We start from the raw sequence: 16,047 nt of genomic DNA, 5'->3' as shown, positions 1-16,047 counted from the left end.
ATTCATATTCATTTTTATTTCCTGGATTTTACCAACAGCAGACTGCCACAGAGGAAAAGGCAAAAGACCAGAGAATAACTGAATTACACAACACAAAGTGAGTCTCTTGCTTCCCCATTAAATTTTCAAAGAGTGGATATTTAACTTTCTCATTACAATGTTCAGTACATTCTCAATGCTGAGCCAATTAAAGTAGAAAAATCACTGCGGTAGTTTAGTGTAATAGTAGTGATGATGCATAGTGGATCTGAAACCAATAAAAAGAATGTCCTGTGAAATTACTGTCTATGTACATCAGCACCTAAAGAAATCCACCACTCCCTTCAGTTATGGTTATGTAACCATGCCCCCCTGAGTTAATGAACAAGCATTACCACAGTAAGGATATGAAGCCTGGGGCACAAAATGTGGCCAAACACAGACCCCAGCTGCATAGCTAATGTCACAACAAAAGCCAATTAGATAGCAAGTTTGCTAAATGTCTTTGGAAAAGTCATTTAGCAAACAGGATAATGTGACACAGGTATGTGTTTGCTAGTGAACCAGCTGTAATTTGCTGAAGTACCACAATGATTACATAACTGACCAACATCCTACTGTCCCTAACAGTTCCATCCTAATGACTTTCAAATTCTGGAGCGTGCTACATTGATGGACAGCTGCAACTATGTTTTTCAGACTTTGCTAAATTTGACAAAATGTGTAATGAATTAGAATTGTGGACTAGACCTTTTAATCAAAGCAGCATTAATGTCAGACTTACAGTACTTAACCAAAAAACAAGCTGAAATCTTGATAAGTTAGTCTGATTTCATCATCTCAGATGTTCCCCTGTCAAAATGAAGCTTTTTGACCATTTCTCCGTCTCTGGTTCAAATGTTTGCAGAGTGAAGGAATCTGAGAAGAAAACTGAGAATGAGAAAGCAGAAGAAGAGCCAAGAGATGCTCTAATAAGTCAGAGATACCAGAGAGCCAACATTCTGCCCTCTGGGAGATGATAAGCACTCATAGCAAGAGCCTGCTGGTAATATACAAACACACTCGCACGTGGTCATGAACTTATTCATACCAACACAAATAAGAATGCATACTTGTATCCACTTCCATTTGCATTTTCAGGCACAAACATATACACGCAGAAAACATATATGTTTTTGTCTTTTTCAGAACTACTTTGCAAGGAATTTTTATAATATGCGTTTGCTGGGTCTGATTGTTGCCTTTGCAATCAACTTTATCCTTCTCTTCTACAAGGTGAGAATTTACTTATGAGAGAAATCATATCAAAATTGCAAAGTAATTAATGTAACTGAATATAGGAATATTCCCATTTTGACATTGCCATTTTTCACATTGCTCCACTATATTTCAAAGGAAAATACTGTCTTTTTTACTTTGCTACAGTCACATTTGTTGCTTCTAGTACCTTAATTTGACAATTAAAATGTGAAAAACTGTGCAACAGTAGTTAAAATTAGCAGCACCTGGACCCAACCCAGAGTAAAATATTACATATTACACACAAGAATGCATCAATAATAATAATAATAATAATAAAATGCACGGATAATACGGTCTCACAGGGGCAAGTACCTCTTTATATTTTTATGGTGTAAATAAAATTATGAATGCAGGATTTTTAGTTGTAATAGAGTATTTTTCCAATGTAGTATGGCTACTGTATAACTCTACTTTAGCTTGCAGTAAGTAACACATCTGAGTACTACTTTGAAAGCATCCAATTTGTAATGTTTCAGTTATTTACAGTAGCCTTTCAAAATAACCTGCTGATCTCATTCTGCCCACGCACAAACCAATGAAAGGACCAGGGGCACTTTATTTAAAAAGGTTGAAAAGCTTCACAAATTCACAAATAATTCTTTAACAAATTAAATGCATTCCTAGATAAGAACACCAGTGAATATGTCAGAGAAGAGCTGATCTAACTCTGGGGGGGTTGTTTGTTATTTGGTATTTACAATATTTTGCCAAGAAGTAAGTTTTGTCTTCAGTGAAATTGATCTTTCTTTTGATCTCTTACCGTCTTCCCAGGTAGCATCATTGCCTCCATCACAAGGAGAGGAAGGAGTGATTGCATCTGTTTACAGTGAAGGACTGGACTCTGCTGCTGAAGACTACAACGAGGGCAGAGATTATTTTGTGCTACAGGAGAGCAGTGGATACATGGAGCCATCTCTCCACTTCCTGGCTGTAGCACACACAATCATCTCCTTTTGTTGTATTATTGGTTACTGCTGCCTCAAGGTTTGCGCGCATGTACTGTTGCACATTTATAATAAGCTTGTATAATTTTTTTCAGATCACTTCTCCCTATCTTATAGACCTGTAATTACACCAGTGCTGTTGATTGGCAGGTACCACTGGTGATCTTCAAACGTGAGAAGGAAGTGGCACGAAGGCTGGAGTTTGATGGACTCTATGTGACAGAGCAGCCCCCCGAGGAGGACATCAAAGGGCAATGGGACCGACTGGTCATTAACACACCGTATGTTCATAGCAACATGATCATCTGGACTGATGTCATATTAGCATCAAATAATAATTTTTTGTACTTAAAATTTTAGAAGCTTGATGTTGGCACCATTTTGTACAGTTCAGAAAAGTTTCAATTGTCGGTACATTTTAATCACTTTTTTCCTTTAGCAATGTTTTGATGCCATTTCTTTATATTTTCAGGTCATTTCCAAGTAATTACTGGGATAAATTTGTGAAAAGAAAGGTAAGATTTTCAGAAAACTGTGGCTTTTATTTTATACAGGAAATATTATACATCCTATTCTAAACATGCTTATGTGTAGTGTACTGTATATGTGATCATGTGCATATTTCTCCCTGAGACACTGCATTAAGGAGCTAACTGAAATTTAATGGACCGTTTAATGGCTGGTGTAATTATTCCCCTGTCGGTTAACACAACGACTTCGCAACACTTTCAGCTTCCTCATTCCGACTGCCTCTCGTGTCATGAAGGGAGATAAAATTATTCATTGTTCTAAGAAACCCCTTTTTTCATTTTTGTGAAAATTTTAGACAATTTTGAGAACTGTCAACTAAACTTAAGAAAAAGTGTAAATAATATATTACAGGAAAAGAAAACTGTATATCTGTTAGATCAAACTAGAGTACTATACCTAGTTTTAGTAGTTTGCAGATCCATTAAGTCAGGAGAACCAGTTACCAAAATCCCCAAATCTTCAAATATCTTCATAGAAGAACATTCCTTCTCTGCTAATCATATATGAAGGTGCCAGAGCAGAATTTCTTCACTGTGTCCCCTCTTCAAAGGACAATAGCTTGATATTGGAGCTTAGGGCCATTAGTGGCACTTTAAGACTTCTCTACATAGGGTTCAGCTTTTTCCTTCTGGGATGGCCACTTGGTCTATATAACCTAGGTTTATCACTACCTTGGTACATTTTATACTGTAGTCTGCAGCGCATCAGTTTAAGGGCCTGTAGTAAAATAGAGGGTATAATGCCTTGAACTGCTTTTGGTAATCCACTTTTGAATTTGGAGGATGCAGATATTGCTTATACTGAAGTGCTTATGTGTGTAATTGCAAACATGGACTCAAAAGTAAGACTAGAATTTGAGCATCTCTTGCAATATATCAAGTGACAAAGTTTCTTGATGCCATAGCAGCAGCACAATAAGGAGAAACCCTGCATCAGTCATGTGATTAAGTAAATATGTACCGTAGTAGCCAAGGTTTACTATAGAATATACACACATTTTCATAGAAGGGTAAACCGATTTACTGTATTGACCTACTGTAAGATTTCTGTCAGTAAAAACACCAGTCACAGTTGCCGTCACTCATTAACACATCCACCAAGCAAATACAGGGCACATAACCACTGTACCCCCAGAAGCCATCTATCTACAACAAAGGTCTCAAAAAATCCTTGTGTGTTTGTTCAGTAATAAACAGAACCATCATCTTGTCAGTAGAATTAACATGCCATTTCTTTATTACACAAACTGCGCAGAATAATTGAGCTACCTGTGTCCTGCTGTCTCCTGTCATTTTTCAGCTCAAATGATATGGATGGAATACTTGTTTTTACAGTAAACCCGTCTTGTTTTGTCAGGTGATAGATAAGTACAGTGAGTTTTATGGCTTTGTGAAGATTAGTGAACTCCTTGGTCTGGACCCAGCAGCCTTAGACTTCAGCTCTGACAGAAAGAAGAGGAAGAAGCTCAATAGAGACACTGCCTGGAGTGCTCTGTGAGTGAAGTATAACATTTAAAAAAGCCTTTGCGTTTTTTTTTTAATTCATATAAGCATATGCAGGGAACTGCATAGTTTGTCATTCATTTTGCACTGTATGCAGTTTTAGTCAAAAAAAATTGTGCATTATTAAATAGGATAGCATTTGAACTGTTTTTCTTGTTTGTTTTTCATACACTGAGGCATGACACCACAGAAAAGATAAATAAGAAAAGCATTTTACTGTAGAGATGAATGCGACACGCTCCCCTGATTATCAGTTAACACCGCTGGCTTATTTACTTTTCTGTCAACATCTCATCTGGATGATATTGGTAACACCTTTTAAAAATGTATGTTTGTTTATTAATGTGCTTTAATGATATTTCTAATATTGTGTATGTGTTTGAGAATTTGTGTGTTACTTAACAGGGAGGGCCACAAAAAAGAAGGTCCTTGAACATTATGTTGTACTTGAGGAAGAACAGGACATTCTGAGATGAAGCCACATAAGGGACAGGCTGTTTTAGAAAACACACTATAGCAGCAAGGGCCTGACTTTAACCACGGACACTTTGGTTCATGCCATCTGTCTGCATGATTTATTTCAGATTTACATGTAACTCCATTGACCTGAAGTACCAACTGTGGAAACTCGGAGTTGTGTTCACTGACAGTGTAAGTTCAGTTGTGCCTAATGTGCTGTGGCTTTTTCCTGACTTGTTTGTGCCAAGATAAAGGTGTCACTTCCTGCAGTATATGTGAACAGATGAGATAATTTGATCAAGCTGTGTGTGTAGAACATATCTGATATTTTATGACTTGTTCTTAATTAGTTTAGTCTCTTGTTCTTCTGCTCTAAGATTTTGTTTGTTGCAATTACACAGCTGCAGGAGTGACATTGGTAATATCCTGTGATTCTGCCTTATCGAAGATACACATTTGTCTCCCCATCTGTCCTTTGTGTGTGTGTGTGTGTGTGTGTGTGTGTGTGTGTGTGTGCTCACAGTCCTTCTTGTACTTGGCCTGGTACATGACCATGTCAGTTGTAGGTCATTATAACAACTTCTTCTTTGCGGCCCATCTTTTGGACATCGCCATGGGCTTTAAGACACTTCGTACCATCCTTTCCTCTGTTACACACAATGGGAAACAGGTGTGTGTCTACGTGTGTTGGTCTGGCTTTAATTCTCTGTCCATCTGTCTCAGTGTGTGTTTATGCAGTTCGCATGTGATATTTGCTTTCATACTGTAGGGTTATATTGCAGCTTTTCTAAGATGACAAAGACTATTAAAGCCCATCTGCCTCTCTCTATCCTTCTGTAATTATGTGTGTGTCTGTCAGTTGGTCCTGACTGTGGGCCTGTTGGCGGTTGTGGTGTATCTCTACACTGTCGTGGCTTTTAACTTCTTCAGGAAGTTTTACAACAAGAGTGACAGCAAGGACACCCAAGACATGAAGTGCAATGATATGCTAACTGTGAGTTAAATGTTAATATTGACATACACAGAGTAAGGTGTCTCTTCACAGATATTTATCAACCTCTATCTGTTTATCTTTCCAACACAAACGTAGCCATGTGCCTCATTTTCTGAGGGGGAGAGGAGGATTCTGACAATGATCCCCATTGTTGAAGGGGGAACAGCTTCCTGTTTTTGTTCCTCCATTACGTTTCCATAAAATGATGGACACATTGATAAACAGCCCCTCAAGCCTCTGCATAGCTCTTTGTTTGGCCGTCCATAACATTAACACTCCACCGCCTGCTCTATTGTAATGTGGGCTCCACTCTCACTCACATAAACAGTTGAATGGGCAGTGATAACCTTTGAATCAAACCCTATTATTAAAGGAGACGGGACATTACATTAAATCCTGAGTCACACTCAATGTGTTGTTGTTTATACTCGACGTTTAGCAGCACTTAAGCAACAGTAATTTGCGATCCCTTTCCCATCATTACAGTTTTTATTTATAGAAGAGTACAATGCAAAATGGCAACAGTTGTTTATTTATTTATTTGGAAAATATCCTTAAAAGCAAAGTAGGCTGCAGACTTTGCTAGAAAACTTGTTAATGTTTCACTAAAAACTAAAACTCTTTTTGGGGAAATCCTGTATGAGCCTACTATTCTGTGAAATTGTTTACAAATGCTGCCTGTTTGAAACTTTTAAATACCCCCCAAAAGCTGCCAACTTGAAAACAAGTATTACAGCGGATTGAACAAATTCTTTTTTTGTTTTGCAGCTTGAATTTTCAACATGTCATTTTGTTTTTGGAGTTTGGAGAAAATGCTCTAGTCCTTCTCAGATCATTGTCGACAACAGCCAGAGAAAATGCCTGTCTGCATGAATTGTTTTGTGTCCTCAGCCTCTGCTGGAATGACTACTGCACAATAAATGAAATTGTATTTTCTTTCAGTGCTACATGTTCCACATGTATGTCGGGGTGCGTGCCGGTGGGGGCATTGGCGATGAGATTGTGGACCCTGCTGGAGATGAGTTTGAGGTTGAGCGCATCATCTTCGACATCACGTTTTTCTTCTTTGTGATTGTCATCCTTCTGGCTATCATCCAGGGTGAGTACCAGTCACCTTACGAAATTACACATGTGCATTAACATGCATACTGTATATCATACTTTTACAAAGACAGTTACATTTTTTTTTACCAAGTTTGATTTGAATACAACTGATATATTTTTCATGTAGACTTGGAAAAACAAAATATCTGCTCATCCCACTGAGTTTTTATTTTACAGCCACCTGTTATTCACACACAAACACAGCCATGCACATGCATACCTCTGCTCAAACAGGTTCAGTCACAAACAATCGTGTCCCTTTTTCAGGCTTGATAATTGATGCCTTTGGGGAGCTTCGTGACCAACAGGAGCAGGTGAAAAAGGATATGGAGGTGAGATTTTATACTTTGCCTCAGAAACAAAGATCCCCCTTTATGCACACACGTTTGAACAAAGATGAGCACACTGCTTACATACACCATCCCAACAATTCGAGTAAAATGTGGTATCAAGGTCGTTGTGCTGTGTCGACAAAAGATACATATCCTGTAACAATCCTCCTGTAATCTGATCCTCGTATGTGTCATACTATAAAAAACACGGGGTAATTTTTCTATTGCATATCTAGGCTAATGTAAGTATACTGATTTAGCACCAGGTTCACTTGAGATCAGTAGCTAAGTTAGCTTGCAATCACTTGTAATTCTGTGTGATGAGATGACTGTGTGTGCACAGTGTAAATTAGATTCAGTTGTTGTGGGAGCTTGTATCACAGGAAATGATTGTACCATTGGCCTTAAGGAGAGGATACCATTACCTCTTTTTCTTAGCGAGTGAGTGGGTAATAATTACAGAAAGTTCAGTCTGAGAAAAACAGTCTAATAGACTTGGGGGTACCTACCCACAGCAGTCTGAGAAGGCACAAACCACAAGTCAGGGGTGGGATTTTGTGCTGGAATAAGTCAGATCTATGGCAGCTCCATCTTGCAGCTTGGAGGACTTAAAGGGTCTGTTGCTTAGTGCTGGTATATGCAAGTTTATTTGCAAGACTAGATGCAGTAGTATATGAAGTGTCTTAGTAAAAACTCTACTGGAGGAATGAACACCAATCTTCCCAAAGATACACCCTCATGGTTTTGTGATCACTGTGGTGGAGACCACTTTCTAATACATCAGTCCCAAATCTCCCAACTGGGTTGAGAGCTGGTGTCTGTGAAGACCACAGCATATGATTTCATATCATTGTCATACTCATCAAACCATACAGTGATCCCTCATGCCCTATGGACGGGGCCGCTGTCATCCAGGAAGAGGCCACTCATTTATTCAGGTTTTTCTCTTAGTTTGGCACCTCTCTGTATTACAGATTGCGTAGGTTAAAGAGAACAGAAGCAAACGGGCTGTGAAATGATTTCCTTATCGCTATGTGTCAAAAAAATAAAACGGCACCACAAATTGTACACCTGCTTTTTCTTGATGTTAAATTTGCCCTGCTGCAGTTGCAGTGCTTAATAAGGTTCGGCTGCTACTTTCATCCTCCCATAACTTCTACCCCTAAATACGAGTGCCCTAAAATGCATTTTGCATTTGGATGAAAACTAATATTTTAGTGTTGCTTCTTTTCATTGTACCAGCAAAAAAAATATGGCAAAAGGTAATTTCACTGTTTAGTACCCCCAAATTGTTTCAGACCCTGAGCAAATGTGTCCCTCTGGCCTTATGAAAACTTGGCAGCAAAGAATCCTGCAAGCATAATGTTGCTGTGATTTACAGTTTTTTGCCTTTTTTTTGGGTGTTTGTTGAGTGTCTTTGTATAAAGTAACAACTTGAAAGATGCCATATTTTGGACCAAATACGTAGTGTTGCTCTCAGAGCACTAAAACAAAATGCTTCTGGTCTTGAGGATGGGATTTTTAAAATCTTTTTTCTTTCTTAATAATCTCTGGAGAACATCTTATTTGTCTAAGCTTGTTTCATGAACATGTTTTATAATCTCTTCTCCTGCAGACCAAATGTTTTATATGTGGAATAGGAAGTGAATACTTTGATACAGTCCCTCATGGCTTTGAGACCCACACGCTACAGGAGCACAACTTGGCCAACTATTTGTGAGTTGATTCATGCTCGTTACGCTCATGCCTGGGGTTGCCATTGTCTCAGACTAATAACTAATAACCTAACTTTACAAACAGTAAAACTCACTACCGAAAATGTTGTTACAAAAAAGTTGGCATTTATTATTTTACCTTTCACAGATAAAGTAATGCATAAATATTGTGCATACTCCACCATCACTAACTCTTCAGAAAGAACAAAAAGAGTGATGAAAACCACAATGTCAGCTCCATCAGTATTACTAGTTAATCAGACATCGTTTTTCAGTCATCCACTGTTTAACCCAATTAACCAATATAATCAAACTTTAATACAGTCAGAATTTGTAATCCACACAAACAGCTTTTATGTGTGTCATTGCACAGTTATACACTGAGGTAACACTTTTTTTCTCCATGATAGTTAAAAGGGTTATTTGGAAGGTGTTGTTGCATTGTGCACTGTTAATGTGTGTGCAGCCCCTGTTGGAGTGAGTGTCTGTGTATGCTGGTACTTCTTGTGACAGGGTCTACACACTGACATATATCATAATTTATTATTTAATAAAGCAAATGACCAGTTAGTTCTATTTTTTTGTCATGCACCAAAGTGCCCAGACCACACAGACTTACAAGACACCACTAATACTGAAAACAAACTTTGCCATAATAAGATCTTTACATTGCAAAACATACAAGAAGCTTTGTCATTTTTGCCCCTGCTCTACAGAAGAACTCAGCCACATAAAATGTTCCCTTTCTAAAACAACTCGGATTTCTTATAGTAATCCACCAAAAATAAAAAGAAAATGAATCAGATATTGAAGACATTTTACAGAAAATTGTGTCCCTCAAGTCATGAAACAGTGGACAATAAAATGTCTCATTTTCAGTCTCAACAAACAATGTTTTATCTTCTGGTAAGCCAGTAAACTTCCCTGTTTCAATACCTAAAGGAAGAGTGCAACTGAGCACACAGATCTCTGGGTTTTTGTCAGATTCTGTCTCGCATAAAGCTCTAAGCCCATGACATTTATGCATTATACATCAAAAATTATTTACACTAGTCATCAGAAATCTTACAGTACAATATATTTTGAAAAATGAAAAAAGAATCAATCATACAAAACAATGATTTCCAGTAGTTTTCTTGTCAGTTATCATGTATTGTAGTATGAGCATTAAAATAACATGATTGTCATATCAGTCAAAACACAGCCGTTATCTCTCACAGTATTACCACTTGGCTCTTAATTTAATGCTACTATACCAGAGCACCTCTACATAAGTGTGTGTGGATGGTATGTCAGTTGCTACATGAATCCCTCTTCTGTCTTCTTACAGATTTTTTCTCATGTACCTTATTAACAAGGATGAAACGGAACATACGGGTCAGGTATAATAGTTATCTCTTTTCTTTTATTGCATGTTCCATTCAAGGTCAGAACTAGGTGTGCACTTTTAAAGCACTTAAACAATTCTGCTGTCATCACCAAATCTCACCTTCCTTAATGTATCCTTCCACAACAATGAGCTAATAATTTTACCATAATACTGAAAAAGCTGTAGTGTAACCTTTTCAACTAAGGCAGCATCTGCATTCACATTGTCCTTGAAAAGCCAAATCAGTCCTGGCACATGCATTTTATGATAATGCTTGCCAGGCATACCCCTTATAATTACATTTTTAGTTTTTATTCATAAACCACTGTGGTGGTAAATTTGGCAGGTATTTTAATTCACTTGTCTGCTGTATATTTTCATTATAACATATTTACATGACCCTATCACTTGCGGCAAAGATGACCACTTTAGATCAGTGCCAACATTTTTACTTTCATTGTTTTTAAAGAACTGCATAGTTTCCTCCTTTCTTGTGTCTGATGCTTAACGTGTAAGTTTATTAAACCAATGTACATCAAAATAGATGAGGACATAAGTGCTGCACAGTGTAATATAGATATAACACTGTACATCCTCTCTTATTAGGTCTTATCTCTCTGGAACAGCATGTACATTAAATGTGATGCTGCAGAAATGCTAAAAATAAAAAATACAATATTTTTATGCTATGCACATTTATTTTAGCACGGTATTTAAAAGGGAGCAACTGCAGTAGAATGTGGAAATGTTTCTCCACCGAGCCAGACAAATGTTGAAAGAACTTAAAATTTAAATAAGTATTACCTGTGGACAGCGTTAATGAGTTCACAGTCAGATAATGGAGACCTTTGGCATCATTAATGACTTAAAGATATTTAAATATTGATTACTACTGATTTGCCAGGAATCCTACGTGTGGAAAATGTACCAGGAACGTTGCTGGGAGTTCTTTCCTGTGGGAGACTGTTTCCGTAAGCAATATGAGGACCAGCTGGTGTGAACGGATATCTGAGAGATCTAAAGCCTCCCTAGATAATGTCACCGCACAGAAGCCATCTTGATGCCCTTGGAGATACTAAATTGTCTTGACTGTTGTGTTTGCTCTACACTGATTTATTTTTTTTTTTCATTTTTTTATTTTGGTATTCAATGATACTTTATTTTTATGCAGTGGAGAATTTCTAAATTATATTCATTAAATTGGCTGGAAAGTAAAGAATAAGGATCAATGTGATTATGTTCAGATACAAAATTAATGTGTTTGCTTTTGTGAGTCCTGTGGCAGGAAGTTACTAATTTCAGTATCTTCTGGACTCTACAACCAACATATGCAGAGAGAAGTGACAGTTTACAGCTTTATACATCAGTCAAAGCTGGCAATTCAAATTTGGTTCCACAGCTCTCTGCTGGCCGGGTGTTTCTCTGTAAGGCTCATGTTTTTTGAATGAAGAGATTTGTTTTTCTAATCACAGCCTCCCATCCATTTTCCATGTGCGAAATCCAGATAAACACTCTCCCTCTGGCATTTGCTCTGTTTACCTCCCTCTTCTTGAGGTTCTCTCCTCTTGTCTGTTGTGCTCATCTTTTCATGAGCCTTCTCCTCCTCCTGTTTTTGCTTGTTAATATCCTTTCCCTTTCCACTCATCCCTTATCTTCATCTCCTTTCCCTTCTCATTTTCAGCCACTAGCATACTAAAAGATCTCCCAGTGCTGGAATCCCTGCATATGACTCACTGGCTAAAGGAGTGTGGCAGGTTTTGTTTAACTGTTAAAAGCACGCACACGAGTGTGTATGTGTGCACAGAGCTTAACCATGAGATGACAGCCATGAAAAGGGCCACCTACACATACTGTCCTCATTATGCAAAGGTCGAACACTGTGCTTACACTACTGATGCGTATACATGTTGCTTGTGGGTCATGTCTTGTGTGGTTATAACTCACTGAAGGACCAGAAGAGGAGCTACTTACTTTTTTCTAAGGAATGGAATATATTTGCATAAACTGAAATTTTAGTCAGCAGTGTTGTTAGGTGGCTAATGGTGTTTAATTACTGCAGTTACTGAAACTTTCCTCATTTAAAAATCTGTGGTGTATGTATTATCACCATTAAGGCTGAGCTATGTTTAGATTAGATCATTAACCTACAATGTGTGACAGATAGCACTGATGAGACATGAATTAAAGGTCCTGAATATAATTTTTCTTATGATTTGGTCCTATATGAATGTATAATTCTCTGCCAATCTTTGAGAGTTTTGATTATTTCACATGAGAAATTTCTGTTCTATGACCATCATGTATTTTTACATAGTTGAGTACTGTGATAATTAAAGAGTAAACAAGACCACCCTTTGTGTACTGTACAACCTAAGAAAAGTTGTACTGTGCACAGCACCAAAAGCATTTTTGTCAGTGTACCAAAAACAAACTAGCAAACAGTGAGTGCAGATGACTGGTTTTTGAGCTGGCTGGATGAGGAGACTGAGGAGAACCAGCTGGAAGCAGTTGGAACTGGCTGGAGCAGGGGAAGCTGCTGCAGAGACTGGGACGAGGTATGAAGGTGGAAATGCATCAAAATAAAAGCTTAAAGAAGAAGTCCAGGGGATCATGACAGTGCTAGTTCCTGAGTGAAAACTTTGTTGATACAATAAGATGCTATCATCAGCCTAAATCTGGAGTTTGAGTGGGGAAAAAACCTCTCATCAAAAGCCAGGTACATTTGAAAGTTAATCCCCTTCTATTGTGTACGGTCTTAAGATCAAACCCCAGTTCCCTCACACCACAGATCTGCAGGAAATGTGGTGCAATTTTGGAGTAGCCTTCCATTAGTTGGTTTACTAGAACACAATGTACCCCCCCAAAACAACCCCAAATTACTGTACTGTTTGTTCAGTGGATAGGTGCCCCATCTGCTGGATCAGAAGTTTTTGTGGATAAGGTGGATGTTCATTAGTAGCTGCCAAGCTTCCCCCTCTAGTCTTCTTGATCTTTCCATCCTGTGGTTGAGCAATGCACAGGTCCGAAGGTCTGGATATTGTTCAGGCTAAGAAACATAACTCACTGGTGGAATTTACACTGTCTACTCCAAGTATGAACAGTACAGTATATAGCAGTACGGTAGCACAACATGACACAGATCGGGCTGGCTGTTTCGTAGAGGAGAAATTTTAATTATGTTTCCTGTGTAAAGGATGGAACTTTCTTTGAACTGTGTCTCTGTCTCAGGCTGGACAGTCGTCTGCTGACGCATGGGCGGGACAATGGAGCCACCCCATTGCTGTGGTTAATTACCACTTCATCCAGTCACAACCTTCCAACACCAGCTCCCAGCCAGATTTACTGATATTAATCGCTTGCACATACTTCTCTAACATGTATTTCACATGCACAAGCTATTTCCTTTCAACAGTTGCTAACTTTAAATTGCAAACCCCCCAAAAAAGAAGTCTGGTCTAAGAAAGTGGTAATGGTATGCAGTGAAGGTTAAGTTGACCAAATATTGTACTCTAAATTAACCAGCTGTAAGCAAGATAGTCGGGGGTCTTTCTTATTTTTAGTTACAGCTTTTTGCCATTACAGAATGAGCTATATTATACTGTACCTGCAGAGGAGATGCAGCATGTGCTGTCTTTGCAGTATTTATTTGTAGTCAACACTGGAGTAAGCCTCTGCTGTAGCTCTTAGCCTTTTATCTGTACAAAATATTCAAAGCTTTACAGACATGAATGTCTTTACATTTGAATCAGAGAATCCCCGCTGTCTATTTCAGGAGCAAATAAACATGCCTTAGTGCAGAGCTCCTTTACAGGAAGCTGGTGGGAGTTTGTCTTACTAGGACCTGTGAGTAACATACAGCAGAAATCTTATAAATTTGACCTTGTGACACATAAGCAAAATGTAAGAAGTAACTAATGGATCCAGCCATATTTCTTATTGTCTTATATGGGAAATCGGTGAAATATGGATTAATCATGCATAACCTTCAGGTTTGCATTATACGAAGAAATTCTGGTGATGTTCAATATGTGTAGCCAATAGTAAGGAATCTAGAAATTATGCATGGGAAGGGGCCTTTAGGTTGGTGTGCAGCAAATGGGTATGCATGAGGACATTGTTAAAGGATTATGGATATAGGGGCATGCGGCTTTGTCATTCAGAATACTGCCTAACATACCTGATAGAGAGATCATTGAAATGCAATCTGAGTTGTAAATCAATAAAATATGACAAAAGGCAGGAAAGTAGGGCAAAGAGTGCAGCAGTGAATTTACTCATACCTGAAGCCAAGTATCCTGAATTAAATATGAGCAGTGAATCATTCTTGTTCCTTCTGATTTTCAGTTTGCAAGCTCTTGTCTGCCTCAAATTTTAACTGTTTTTCCACACTGGGCTTTGTTAAAATGGCCATTTATTGATTTTATTGTAATAATTAGTGATGTTTTTACACTCATAAAAACTATTAATTTTGTTGATTTAGAGTGCCTGGGGCCAAATGTGCTACTTGTTTCACTATAAAAATGCATTTCGTGATAGGAAAAAAAAATGTCATCCTCTCCAGTATATATAATATGAGAACTACTGTATATGTGTGTTTATGGGCCCTGAGGACTATATGGTGACACAGTTTGTAGTGAAATATAGATGGTCAAGAAAATGGCAATGCTGCTCTTTCCAAAGTCGTTTTCTTTGTTCAGACTCTTTCTTAGTTTCACTGACCTGTCAAAAAATCACTTGGAGCCTGCCTGCTGCCTTGTATCGTATGAAGGATTCTTAGGCAGAGACACAGGCTGAGTCTTGGTCATGCATAAGTCAAGTTTCTCAGTTTCAAGTCAGAAGGTTATTCAGGGAAAGCCACTCATGTTAACTGAAGAATGTTACTTCAGGTTTCTTTTAGATACACACTGGATGAGAAATAACTTTTGCCCTTTTTCTGTGTTGACTTTGTGTTATTGTTATGAGTCATTCATAGCATCTTGAATGTGTAAGAAATACTTCCCCCTTCAGTTGGCTAAATCCCCATAATCCTTTGAAATAATTCGGACAGCTTTTAATTGAAAAGTGCTGCGCCAGAACGCAGCAACATACTGTATGTTGATTCACTGTGGTTACATTGATTCAATCACTGGCAACCACCATCAGACAGCTGACCTTAAACATAGCCATAACTATTAAAACAGTTTACATAACCCATCTAATGAAAACTGATATGAAATTAATATGTGTGAGCCAATATTGTCTTTGTAAATAAACTTTCCTCAACACTAACTGGGTAGTCATGTAAAATGGATTATTATGGGTGATTGACAGTTTATGCAACCAAGGTGAGCATCTTTAAAAAAAAAAAAAAAAAACTAGAGTTTTCAGTAGCAGTGGTGTTACTGTCAAATATAACTCATTATTAATCCCTTAGGATTGTCGCCCTAAAATCCTGATTGTAGCGGATTCAGAACATTAATTCCCCTGATGCTCACATGCAACTCTTGTAATATAGTGTTTTTAAACTTTGGAGAATTATTAAACTGACATTTTCTTATAGAACGACTTTCTAAATTGAAAAGTTAAAATTAGAAGGTGCTGCAAAATGCAGCTTGTTCCTTCCTTGTACACTTGTGTACATTTTTATTTTTTAATTTTCTATCATATAAACACTGTCATGCCATCTAAAAGTTAAAATTAGAGGATGTGAAATGCTCATACCTTGCAATGTATGAAAACAAAAAACTATATAGTCCTTCCAGATGCCTGTTTCTTTAACTTCAGTATTAAAATGGCAAAATCACTTTCGACATTCTTCACTGTCCATGTAGAAAAAA

At 37.8% G+C, this 16,047-nt stretch overlaps 1 protein-coding gene across 1 annotated transcript in view; it reads left to right on the top strand.

Annotated features, from left to right (window-relative positions):
• The window catches only part of ryr2b (ryanodine receptor 2b (cardiac)), a 64,547-nt gene extending 51,927 nt beyond the window's left edge, over nucleotides 1-12,620 (top strand). The window contains 16 exon segments of the mRNA XM_020600865.1: nucleotides 39-97; nucleotides 887-938; nucleotides 941-1,024; nucleotides 1,168-1,254; nucleotides 2,053-2,265; nucleotides 2,376-2,506; nucleotides 2,698-2,740; nucleotides 4,113-4,249; nucleotides 4,843-4,909; nucleotides 5,241-5,387; nucleotides 5,577-5,711; nucleotides 6,654-6,810; nucleotides 7,083-7,147; nucleotides 8,763-8,863; nucleotides 10,193-10,244; nucleotides 11,136-12,620. Of these exon segments, the coding sequence (XP_020456521.1) occupies nucleotides 39-97; nucleotides 887-938; nucleotides 941-1,024; nucleotides 1,168-1,254; nucleotides 2,053-2,265; nucleotides 2,376-2,506; nucleotides 2,698-2,740; nucleotides 4,113-4,249; nucleotides 4,843-4,909; nucleotides 5,241-5,387; nucleotides 5,577-5,711; nucleotides 6,654-6,810; nucleotides 7,083-7,147; nucleotides 8,763-8,863; nucleotides 10,193-10,244; nucleotides 11,136-11,231 (1,626 nt within the window). The 3' untranslated portion in view covers nucleotides 11,232-12,620.
• Nucleotides 12,621-16,047: the final 3,427 nt, after the last annotated feature.

The sequence above is a fragment of the Monopterus albus genome, unplaced genomic scaffold (genome assembly GCF_001952655.1).
Source record: "Monopterus albus unplaced genomic scaffold, M_albus_1.0 scaffold3.1, whole genome shotgun sequence".
NCBI classification, from domain to species: Eukaryota; Metazoa; Chordata; class Actinopteri; order Synbranchiformes; family Synbranchidae; genus Monopterus; species Monopterus albus.
The sequence above is the reverse complement of the archived record's forward strand: the minus strand, read 5'-3'. Positions and strand labels throughout refer to the sequence as shown.